General features: G+C 42.4%; 1 protein-coding gene across 1 annotated transcript in view; it reads left to right on the plus strand.

Moving 5' to 3' along the window:
- Positions 1–7,869: 7,869 nt before the first annotated feature.
- Positions 7,870–12,850, plus strand: part of LIPC (lipase C, hepatic type) — a 126,874-nt gene continuing 121,893 nt past the window's right edge. Inside the window, exon 1 of the mRNA XM_090270666.1 lies at positions 7,870–7,998. Coding sequence (XP_090126792.1) covers positions 7,914–7,998 — 85 coding nt within the window. The 5' untranslated portion in view covers positions 7,870–7,913. The remainder of the gene's footprint in view (positions 7,999–12,850) is intronic.

A 12,850-nucleotide genomic window follows, 5' to 3' on the forward strand; every position in this document is an offset into this window, starting at 1 on the left:
CCATCTCCATTAAACAGCTGAGAAAGAGCTTCAGAACATTTGCTTTAAAAATAATAATAACAAACACATGGTCTATGTCATTATCCGCAGTGCAAGAGCACAACACAATGACATTTTTTAAACATTAGACACATGAAGATGTCACAGCCAATTCCTACCTCCCTTGGCACAATGACTTTTTTTGTGTGGGCTTTGGGGTTGGACAAACATAATTCAAATTCTATTTCACCATTTAGTAGAATGTGGATTTGGGCAACTCAGAAACCTCCCTAAGCCTCATTTTTCCTCTCTGTTCATAGGAAATAATCATACCTGACTCATAGTCCAAGGCCTCCGGCTTTTGACTCATGCAGGAAAGAATTCAAGAAGAAGTCCAAGTGAGTACAAAAGCAAGTTTTATTTAGGTAGAAAAAGAAGGAGGCCAGGACTCAGGTCCCTAGACACAGGATCAGGGTTAAGTCTGGGACTGGCTCTGTCACCTGCTACTCTCCTGGTTGCAAGTCTCACAGGGTGCCACTATGAAAGAAGGGAAAGTACACATCCATGGATGTGGGTGAACTTGCAGGTTAGCTGTGCACCAGATAAGTCTGTTCTTGGGATTTTGTGTTCCCAATGATGGGCTGTTTCTGAACGTTGTGGTACCAAATTCTGTGTCCATCTTCTGGTTGGGAGGGGGGTCTTGTTTCTAACATGATCCATTCCATAAGTGTCATGGCATTCATCTGCCTCAGTCTCCCTTCTACTTGTGGCATCAATTTTCATTATAATGATGGTATAATGAGCTTTGGGGTCATTTTTGGTCAATTTTTCCTCTGTCTTGGATTGATCTTGTTATTGTGTTCTGCAACCTCCGCAGGAATTTCCTGCCATAAACTGTTTCCCTTTGATCATGTGTGGAGGTGGGGGCTCTGGTGAGAGAACCTAGAGGTTTATGGGCCTGTGATGTCCATTCCTACGTCTTCATTTCACTTGTTTTCTATCCTGCCTCGACAGGATTTTTCCTGAGGTTTCAATGAGATCACATGGAGTGTTTGGGATCTTTGGGAATACGCCCCTGAACTATTAACCTCTGACTTCTGGGCCTTCCTAGGAATCAATGAGTAACCATGTCAGCAAGATATCCTGTCAGCAGAAAAATGATGAGTCATCAGCAGCACTTGAAGCAGATCTTTGGGAACTGCTCCCGAGTTTTTGCAGCCAAGGACTTCATTAGCTAACCCCAGGAAGCTTTTGTGAGATGAGTTATGTGACATAGTGTGAATACCAGCTGCTATAGAGAGCCATGGGCCATTTCAATCTCAGCAGTGCCCCAGCCCTGCCTGATACCCAGGCTAAGGACTGTGCCCTTGGGTGTCCCATAGTCAAAAGCAGTAGAACCCAGCCAGAGAGCCAGCATGCCGATGGCCCCCTGCCCAAACTATGTCCTTGGTTTACTGCAATCCACCAATTTAGTTTGTGGCTTGATTGCTCTCTCTGAGGATCCTAGAATGACCGCTTCTCAACAAGCCTGACCGACACCTCAAGCAGCTGGATGATGCAGGCAGAATCTATTCTATGCCCACCCTCTTTCTAATAGATTAGAAAACTCTTAGAAAATTGTAAGGTCCAGCAATATTCAGTGTCTATCTGGCTGTTCAAAACCAACTTAAGTTTTTACTCTTCCTTTTGCTTCCAAGCATTCTACTGGGACTACTAAAATCATAAAATGCATTATTAGTTCCAGAGTATCTAGTCACAGAAAAAAGACTGGTCCGGTTTCTGTGGGTTTTTGTTGTTGTTGTTGTTGGTGGTGGTGGTGGTGGTGGTGGTGGTTGGGTGCTTTTAATTGTTCTACAAACCAGCAGCTGAAATTCTGCTGGGAAATGTAAATGGACCAGCACAGAACAGAAACCATAAAGTAAGTGTAGGTAGAGATCTCAGCTCTTCATTCCATAGGTACTTGGCTCTTCACTTTAGACTTGAGGAATAACAGAGCAATAAAGTTTAGAGGGACCTCATAGTCCTTACACTTAATATAGCCAATCTACACTGATTAAACATATTACCTTGGACAAGTTCTCCCCAAACCTCAATTTTCTCGCCTGTAAAACGGAAGAAGTAATTCCTAACTCATTTGTTACAAAAATCAAATGAGCTCTGATTGTGCCAGAAGTTATAAGCATCTTTTTTGTGATAATGCTTCATCCTCACAATTCCATTTTACAGATGAGAAAACTGAGGCATGGAGAGGTTACCTAATTAACCCAAATTCACACAATGAGTCAGAGGCGGAGCTGATACAAAGGACAATCTGCATTGGCTTATCAATGAGGCATGATGATCTTAGATGAGTAAATACCTACTTTAAATGCTTGAAACATTTCATTCTTTCAATCTAAAACATCATCTGCAATCTTGTTTTCACCTTTCACTTGTGTGCAGGTCTTTAAAAATATAGATAAGGAAAAGGTTAAAATCCAGGCCAACCCCTTTCCAAATGAGGACATGTTTGAAGCCAACTCAAAGGAAGGAAGTGTCCCGACTTGTTTTGTCATATTCGCACATACAGATCGATTTCTGACTCAATAAAAACTTGGTCATTTTCCTAATAGCAGCCTTGCCCCAAGGAGGAATAAGAGTGAGTTGTCATTTTCTAATGACAATGATCCTGAAAACTTTATAAATTTTATCTTGCAAGTGGAAGAAGATTGAGGTGTAGGAGAGAAAGCCCAGCGCAGTCCCAGAAAGCAGATATGTAGGGATTCAGGGCTTGTGATTAAGGAAACCAACCCTGGGGCCAGGTGGCCCTGATTTCCCTCTTCTCAACCTTCTACTAGTTAGGTATGGTTTTTGTATCAGTTCTTAATCTCTAAAATCTCAGCTGTAAAATTATGGAAATAAAAATACCAATCAAAAAGGTATTTGTTTTGATTACTCTTTTCTTAGAACTCCAACCCAAGGCTACCCTTCTCAGGAATCCCCAGTTTCTGGGGATAAAAGCAAACAAATCTGGGTCTGAATATAAAATCCTGTTCCTCTCCTCAGTGAACTTCATTTGATCTGCCGGCTTCTCCCTTCCTGGGACTTGCTCTCTTTACCTCTGTAAAATATTTATTTCTTTTCTCTTGATTAACTTTCTTATCACTATTATACTAAAGGAAAAGGTTACATTCATGTCATCAAATGCCAGTCTCTTGAAATCTCTATTTCTTTAAGAAGCTCTTCAAAGTAAAAGAGAACAAAAATTGAACAAATTTTAAGAATCTAACCGTAATATCAGTATTATTTTAGACTGAGGATTGCAAATGAGAGAAACCACTTGGCTGTACTACCAGGGGCAATGTCGATAACTCTCTTCAGGGCTCCAGCTTCCTCTTCAGCTCTTGAGAAATCAAGGGTCCTCCATAAACTACAGGGCTTTCTTGGGTGTGGAAATGACAAGATCTCACTAATGGATCTATCGACTGTTGCAAAGTATTGATGGAGTCAACCATGTTGCAGTCAAGTTGCGAAGGCCTGGGGGCCTTTCTATTCCTCCATGGCAGAGTCTTCACACCTTTTTAATGGAGTGCCCTTATCAGTTTAAAAAATTTTTGAGTGCCCCTCCTGAAATATATGGATATTTATTTGCTTATAAACTATATAGTACTAAAAAATTAATTAATATAGGAAAGGGTGAAGCTGGAGAGCTTGTATGCACGACCCATGGGCATGGACTTGTGGGGGGAGGGATTGCTGGGGGAGGGGTGGTGCTGGGCAGAGGGGAGCAAAGGGGAAAAAATTGGAACTATTGAACAATATAATAAATAAAATATACTTAAAAAACTATATAGGTACTAATATATTACATAGTACTATATACAAATTATGAACATTATAAATACACAAACAAAGTTTCCCAAGGTGCTGTCTCAGTTTGTTTGGGGAAGCTATAACAGAATACCATAGACTGCGTAGCTTATAAACAACAAAAATTTATTTCTCAAGGTTCTGGAGGCCGGGAAGTCCAAGATTTGGTGTCTGATGAAGGCCTCATAAATGGTCACGCTCTCATTGTAACTTCACACGGAGGAGAGGGCAAGGGTTCTCAGAGAACCCTGGGGTCCCTTTTATAGGGGTACTATTCCCATTCATGAGGGCTCTGCTCTCAAGACTTTATCACCTCCTAAAGTCCCCACTTCCAAATTCTATCACCTTGGGGGTTAGGATTTAACATACGAATTTTGGAGGATACACAAGCATTCAGCCTATAGCTGGCAACATAGGAAAAGCTGAAAGGTCTATTATTTTCTTCTCATATCACAATAGATCTCTCAAGCACCACTCTGAGGCAATGGTTCTCAAACTTCAGGTGACTAAAGCAACCTGGAGAACTCGTTTAAAGTGAAGGTTCTCCAGGCCCTGTCCCTAGAAGTTTTGATTCAGTTGTTCTTGGGCTAGGCTCATAACTCCTCCTTTTTCTGAGATTTTAGCTGACTCTGAGTCCAACACTCAATCGGATCTTGGAACCACTGGTCCAGACCCTTCTGTTTTCCTAATCTTTCATTTTCTGCTAAAATATAATCATTGTGGTCCTGCTGTTACCTACCACCTGGATGCCCACTTGATCCCCAAGATTAATTAAAAACAATAAAAATAATTATTATAACTACCATTTATTATTTCATCCTTGCCAGAATTGTTAAGGGCTTTACCTCTTTAAGTTAGTTCCTTTAATCTGATCAGGGGGGTACTATTAGTCCCATTATACAGATGGAGAAAAGTCAAGTTCAGCTCATGAATGTCTTGCCCTAGGTCGCCTAGTTAGTAAGTGATGGGCCAGAAATTTGAACCTAGATCTGTCTGATTTCAAAGCCTAGACTCCTGACCACTAAGCATGTTTTCTCCAAAATAAGTCACTATAAGTTATTGAAACTCTACTCTGAACCAAGCACTTGGCTGGACACTTCACATACAAATCTCTAATTCTCAGGACACACCTGTGATTACAGAGGTATGAATCTCAGTTCACAAAATCTTCCGTGCAACAAATGTTCTTATTTTCTTTAACCCATCTGAATTATGAGTCCAGACTCTTCTGTTTCAGGCCCCCTGGATTTCTTCTTCCCGCCCCAGTTATGCCATAGTTCTGGATCAGACTCAATACCCAGGCCTGGGGGTGGGAGTGAGCACCTGGTCTTCTGTCATCAGTCCACCCAGGTGGCCACTGAAGGGCCTGTCCTGCCCATCTACATGGCCTGTCGGCACTGGAGGCTCACTGCTGCTTCCACCCCATGCTAGGCACAGGGGCATCTTTTGTCCACCTGCCAGCACACACATGGCTATTTTTTTCTGGGTTCTTACCACCTCCTAGCACAGTTCTTAGGAATCAAAGGACTGTCCCCTTTGCCTTCAAGGATAAATCTCCCCCTCCCCTACCCATCTGCAAAGCCCAAGAGACTCCCTTTCTAGTGATGGGAAGGTTGGGGTGCTCCTTAGTCCTTTACATATCTTTAAAACATGGTTAGCCATTTGCTTGCCTTTGTTGGTTAAATTCACTTGACCTAACTTCTAAGTTTTGAGGAGACAAAAGATTTGTGAAAAAAAGATTTGTAGACTTCTCTCTACCCTGCTTAAGTGGGAGGGAGAGCAACAGGGAAATGGGAGAAAAATAATATCAAGAAAAATAATAACAATTCAAAATATTGTTTTCAGCTCATGTTATCCCACTTTACAGGTGAGGAGATGGGTTTCATTGATGTTAAATAGCATTTTGCACAGCTAGTAGATAGTAGGCCCAGGATGCTGGAGGCACTTGGATGCACTGTGTCTTAGTAAGTTAACCTGCATTGCAGGGTGCGGGTCCTGGTAGTACCCAGAGGACAAGAGATGAGATGTGCCCAGGGGAGAGGAAGCCAAGGTGCATAGTCAGCTGATTTTAGGTCCCAAGTTTCTGGGAAATAAGAAGTAAAACGGAACCTTCAGACCCTTCTCAACTGTGCAGGGTAGGACAGAGCCAACCAGGGACCCGGGGCAGAAACCTCTGCTCAGAAATTGTGCATGGGAGTGGACAGCCCTCTGGAAGGAGGTGTAACCACAGGACAGCACAGTGTTAGGCTTTGGCCTAGGGTCAGTGTGTCCAAACCTGCTGGTGGCTTCTGTATGTCAGTTTCAAGTGGGCAATGATCACCAAGTCATCTACTGACCTACCCAACATTTCCATTTGGATGTCTAAGAAACATATCAAACTCCACATGGTCGAAACTAAATTCTTAATCTTCCCCCCAAAACCTGCTCCACTCATAGCCTTCCTCATATGAGCTGATATCAAGCCCATTGTCCCATTGCTCAAGCCATAATCCTTGAAGTCATCCTCAACTTTTCTCTTTCTTTCACATCCCACATCCCAGTGGCCAGGAAATCCTACTGCATTTACCTTCAGCATAGATCCAGCACCCATCCACCCCACCCCACCCCACCCCGCAACGCCACTATTACCGTGCTGAACCAAGCCACCATCACTTCTTGCTGGATCACTGCAATCGCCTCCTAACAGATCTTCCTACATGCACCTTCGTTTGCTAATAATCTGTTTCCAGCCTTGCAAACCAGAATGATCTTCTTAAAATATAATACAAGTAATGTCAAGCTTCTGCTCAGAATAGTTCTCCATGTTTCATAGTGTAAAAGCCAAAGTCTTTATAATGATGTCTCCCTAATCACTGGTTTCTTTGCTATTCCTGGAACATACCAAGTATAGTTCTACCTCAGGGCCTTTGCACAGGATACACTGACTTTTCCAGCTGCCTAAGCTCTCCTCACCAAGATATCCATGGAGGCAACTCACTAAAACCTTTGCTCAAACTTCAACTTCCCAAAAAGGCTCACCCTGACCATTCTGTTTAAAACCACTATCATCTCCCACCTCCTTAACTCTACTATATTTCTTCTTTTTCCATAGTTTCCATTGCACTCCAACAAGCTACGTAAACCTCTTATTTATTATGTCTATTGTCTATATTTTTTTGACTCCTTCCATCACCAAGAGTACATAAGCTTCACAAGGACTGGAATCTTGGTCTGGTTTGTTTGTTTGTATATTCCAGGTGCCTACTACAGTGCCAGACACACAGGAGGTATGAAAAAAAAAAAAAGTTGAACAAATAAAGAAAAGTTGAGCTAAAACAAGAGACCCAAGAAATATTATAAGAGTCATGTACAATAACATTTCCCCTGTCTGGTTTTGCCTAGCACCCCCACTTCTCAAGCCTCTACACAGCTGAAGCATGAATTAACCCAAAGGAGTAGATGTGCTTATTCTAGGGCCATCTCTCCATAGGGTCTCAGTAATGGTATCCAGTTCTGCATCTTTGCTCCTTCTAACACTGAGATTAGAGGTTTTCCGCCCCTTTCAGTTTTAGAAACATTGCTCCACCACCCTTTGGCCACAGGCACCAACAAGTTTGCTGAATTCAACAGAAAACAGGCCATCTCCGCATAGCAGAGCCCGTTGCTTTTTCTTCGGGTTTAACCTGCAATTTAAAATACCACTGCTATGAGCCTGCAACCCCTTTGCAGTCCTGTCAGGGGAACTTAGGCAACCTACCCTGACCTTTGACAGGGTTTCCAAACACAGCACATTAACTTTAAACCGATTAATTTGGAACTGTAACCTTGGCCTAAGAAGGTAAGAATACATGGCAAGATGTTTTCTTTTAAACATGTATGAGAATCAAAAACATTTTTGTAATTCAATCTTTTTTTTTTTTTTTCATTGTATTAGACATACTTAGATTTGGGTTGGGGGTAGCAAGAAATGTCTGAACACTAGGTAACATGTTTAAAGGTTAATTATTAATGGGCAGCCTTTCTTAACAAAGTGTCAATAGACAATCTGGTATCTTTAGCTTCAGAAATTAGCAAGAAGACCTCGGACTCCGGGTGAGACAGGAGAAATGGAAAGTCCCCTGTGTGTCTCCATGTTCTTGCTTTTGAGCATCTTTATCCAATCAAGTGCCCATGGACAAAGCCTTGGACTAGGTAAGAGCCTGTTTTTTCTCTGGAGATGGTCATGGATTTTTTTTTTTTTTTTTAATGTGTGTCACAAAAACTCTGAGCGTTTTTGACTGTGTGGGGCAGAGCTTGCTTCTTAGCATACTCAGTGGTTCTGTTAGTGGCATCACAGAATTTTGTAACAACTGAAATTTTAGGAAACCACATTGGGAGTAGAAGTCTTCTAAAAGCACTTGCAGCTGGCGTTGAAGCCTCTTGCTTGTCTGAATCAGAAATAGTCATGCTTAAGACTTCTTCAATGGAGAATAATCTGAAAGAGTTTCCGATCTGCCTGAGAGTTAATTTGGCAGCTAATTTGCAATTGGGAAGCACACAGCTTGCAATGAAATGCTTGGTCTTGCTGAGGTTGTCTAATTGCTAGCTCTCCCAGAAGGGAAAGGAATTTGCAGAGTTCTGCTTCCGGTCAGGTCTAAAGCACAAATATCATTGCACAGATTTCTAGACTTTACTGTTTCTTCTGAAGTTTTACCCTGAGTCTGAGGAATCCACCTGCAGTCATACCTGTTTGGTCTGTAAATTCACAAACTAGATGGATGGACAGAGAGATCCAAATGCTGCCAGGTAGGTAGGCGCCAGGTTGCTGCCTAAACAGTGCGTCAGGTCAATACATAATAGATATGAAGTGAACCAAACAATTTGGCCAAAGAAGACTGGCATTTGGGACTTTGTTTTTGTGCTGGTTTCTGATCAGGCGCTAGTAATTCTAAAGTAGAGACTTAGATTTTTCTTTCCTCAAAGACTATGCTTGGAGGGAGCTCCAAACACTTTGAGAATCAGGAATTTACTAACCAGATGTACCTGAAAACTCTAGAACCCTTTTTTCTCCTTTAAGAAATAGGACTGTTCTTTGTATTTAATTATTATTTTGTATGCTAGGTCAGTTAATAACTTATTATTAATATTAATTACTATCATCCACTGAGCATGCTGTGTGCTAAGCACTATGCTAATTTCTTCACATACACACCTCATTAAAGCTATGTCCAAAAATTATGATAAAAGTTTAGAGCCAGACAGGCAAAATTGCTGATGAATTTTTTTCCCTGGGTCCACAGGGATTTTGCCAAACGGCCTATCCTGAACTTTGGTTCAAAATGTTATTTTGTTGTTTGTTTATTTCTTTATTGAAATACAACATATCTATAGGAAAGTGCCTGTGTCATAAAGTGCTTAATAAATTGTCTCAATCTGAATCCGCATCCCAGAAGCCTCTTCTGCGCATCCCCAGAGCCTTAACATAGATCACTTTACCTTTTTTGGAACTTCTTGTTAATGTTAGGGTACAGTATGTGCCCCTTTACTTCTGACTTCTTTCTCCAACATTATGCTGGTGACATTCATCCCTGCAGATCCGTGTGCTGGTTACTCCTTTCGTTTCATTTTGTTTCATTTCGTTTCTTCTGGTCACTGTAACATTCTATTGTTTGAAAAGCCACCCTCCAGTTTCTCTACTCACCTGTTGATTGGCCCAGACTGGTTTTCAGAGGAGACTTGGGGGTTGGAAGCCATCAGTGCCTGAGGTGGAGGTCAAAGAACAGATACCTGCCACGCCCCCACGCCCCTCCCTCCCTCCAGCTGCTGGGTATTGTCCAGATTTCCCTCAACAAACCCCATGATGGTCAGCTGCTGCTTTCCCAGAACCTGATTTGTCCAAAAGCTGAGGGAAGTGGCCATAATTACCACAATTAATAGGAGTATTCCTTAGGAAAAAGGATCCAAGTCAGGAGGCCTCTCGTTCTTTTGAGAGCAGAAACTGTTGGCAGAATTCCTTCTGCAAGGAGTGAGGCAGATCTGTGAGCATGAGGCTGGTGCCTGTCTCCCTGGGTACTTGCCGGGAGCAAGCATCCCTCGTCAATGAGTATCTATAATGTGGTCTCCACCAAGGGCAAAATCACTCCCAGGGGGCATTGGGCAATGCGCAGAGACATTTTTGGTTGCCTCAGCTGGAGAGAGTGCTATTGTCATGTATTGGCTAGAGGCTTGGGATGCTGCTAAACATCCTACAGTGCAAAGGACAGCCCCCACAACCAAGAAATCATCAGGGGCAAAATGCTGAGGTTGAGAAACCCTGGTCTACACCAACCTTCAAGTGTCACTAGTCATGGGCCAGAAAGAACTCCCTCAAGGACACTATAACCCCGCCCCTCCCAGCCTACTTCTGTTTATTATTATTAATGACATTAATAATGGACCCACTAATGTATTGTGCACCCAGGGTGTGCCAGAGCTGCATAAACACTCTATCCCACTTCCAGCATGGGGTCAAGTAAGCTAGCAGTGAAGCAACTTGGCCCGATGGCATTGGGACCGAGCAGGCAGAGACCTAGAGGTTAATCTGTCTAACTGAGGCTCCAGGCCTCTCTCTACTATGCTCACACCCAGTGATTTGACAGCCAGTGGTCTCTAGAATACCCTTCTGCTCAGTCCCTCTCCCAGGAGGCAGATTCGGACCTCTGTTCCTACCTGTCAGCACTAAGGGGAACAGGATATGGGGAGCCTCCTGAAAGGCTCCAGGACACAGAGCTGCCATGACCCTCATCCCCAGGCCTCACTGCCTGAGGCCCGGGCAAGCACTGTGTTGCCATCAGGGCCAACTCTACTTCAAATGGAAGTGGCTGCTCTTACCTCCCCACAGCCCCCACCTTCCAGGTGTTCACCCCACTGCCTGCAGGTGTCAATTCCAGCGACAGCTGCCAAATCCTAGAAGCAGCTGAAACCTATTTACTGAGTCACTCTTGTCAAACAAGTGTGCACAAGCCTCAGCCACATATAAAGCTGGGCAGTAGTATACCAGCTCTCAAAACCTTCTGGTCTCAGGGCACCACTACATCCTTAAAAACTCTTTAGAACTTCGGAGAGCTTTCCTTTTAATATGGAATACAACTATCAATATTTACCGTATGAGAGACTAAAACTGAGAAATTTTTACATTTTTAATGCTTTTAAAGATAATAAATTCATCACATGGTAACATGTATAGCATGATATTATGAGAAATAACTTGTACTTTTCAAACAACAACAAAGAAAAGGTAAGTCAGAAGGGCAACACTTTTTTACCAAGAAATTTCTTTAATGTTTGCATTAATGGAAAACCGTTGGATTCTTTCATCTGTTTCTGGGTTCGGTCTGGTGTGATATGTTGCTTTGTTTGAAGAAAATGGGCTTCATATAGGAAAAGGGAGGGCATCCTTGGAGATCCTGCTGGGGCCGAGGCCCACCCTCAACCCCTGTGCTCATGCAGCAGAGAATGTACAAAAGTGGGCTGCAGAGCTAGTTCCTGCCCCCTGGGGGCTCAGGGTCAGATCAGGGGTTGGGAGGTGGGGCCTTTCTGCCCTGAAAGCTGGGAATGAGGGGACAGTTGTCCATAGAGGATGTAAGTACAATGACAGAACTTGCTAAAAGTTGATCTTCGTTTCATTAGCACAATCCCAACTAATGTCAGGGATAAAAATATAGCTCCTCCTCTCCAAAATAGTTTTTTGGTCAACATTGTAAACAACTGCTGTGGTTTCTGTTGAGTTATATTAATCTATATGTAAACTTCAAGTGATCACATTTTATTATCCTTTAATAAATAGTATTTGTTCATCGTAGTTAATTTAGAGAACTCCCAATTAAGCAGTTGACCCTGACACAGACTGTGATGTGTGCTCTTTGCAAGAGGAAATGCGTAATGACTCAGTCTTCCCCACTCACTGGGGTCATCCTGCATCTCCAAATCTGTGGTCCTTGCTTCAAGTTCCTGTATTTAAACAAAGTAAAAAATGATACCACAGTGATTGTAAAGAGAAAGGAACAGAACCTATAACTTCAATTCTGTTATTTTGTGTGACCACTTAGTGTTTTTGTGTTTAACATTTAAACCAGTAAAACAGATTTTACAGTGAACGGTGAGGTGTAATATTTGGTTTGGTAAGTAAAAATCTTGGTTTTTACAGGAAATATTTTAATACATTTGAGTATCTTTAAAGTTGAAATATATTCTTTGTTAAATTATTCCTTGTTTTAAAACTGAAGTACAAATCAAGAAAATAGTGATTATTATTTTTACATGAGTATTACTGAAAATCATTTTGCCTTACAGAGCAGAGGGGTAGTAAAATGATCTGGGTTTCAAATGCATGAAGTATACCACTGAGCCTAATAGAGGGGATAAGACGTGTATATGAAATTTCCTCAACTAGAATATGGAATGTGATGAGCATCACTAAAGAGGAGTGCAATGCACAGAGTGTGTGTCCCCTCAAAACGTATATTTAAAATCCTAACTCCCAATATGATGGTATTAGGAGGTGAACCCTTTGGCAATTATTTGATCACGAGGTGGAACCCTCATGAATGGCATTGGCACCCTTATAAAAAGGACCCCGAGAGGGCTTGCTCTCTCTCTACCACGTCACATGAGAACACCTGGAAGAGGGTTCTCACCAGACCCTAACTAGGCAGGCACCCTGATCTCAGACTTCCAGCCTCCAGAACTGTGAGCAATAAACTTCTGTTGGTTCTAAGCAACCCGGACCATGGTGCTTTGTTACAACTCCCAAAGTAAGACAGGGAGCAGGTAGAGATGCCAAGAGTTTACTTGCAGGTGTGGGTGTGGGGAAGGCCTCTGGGAGGAGGCAGCATTTGTGCAGGGTCTTGTAGGATGGAATCTGGACAAAAGAGAATGAGTCTTTCCCTGTCCATAAGCAAAGGTACAGAGTTGTAAAGTGCATACATTTATCAAGCTCAAATGCCTTCCAGAAATAGGCCTTCTGGGAAGAAGAAGAAAAGGGGAACAGGAAGGTCCTCACAGAAACACTGGGTCACAAATGTGA

Source organism: Furipterus horrens, unplaced genomic scaffold (genome assembly GCF_987537825.1).
Source record: "Furipterus horrens unplaced genomic scaffold, mFurHor1.1.pri manual_scaffold_3, whole genome shotgun sequence".
Taxonomy (NCBI): domain Eukaryota; kingdom Metazoa; phylum Chordata; class Mammalia; order Chiroptera; family Furipteridae; genus Furipterus; species Furipterus horrens.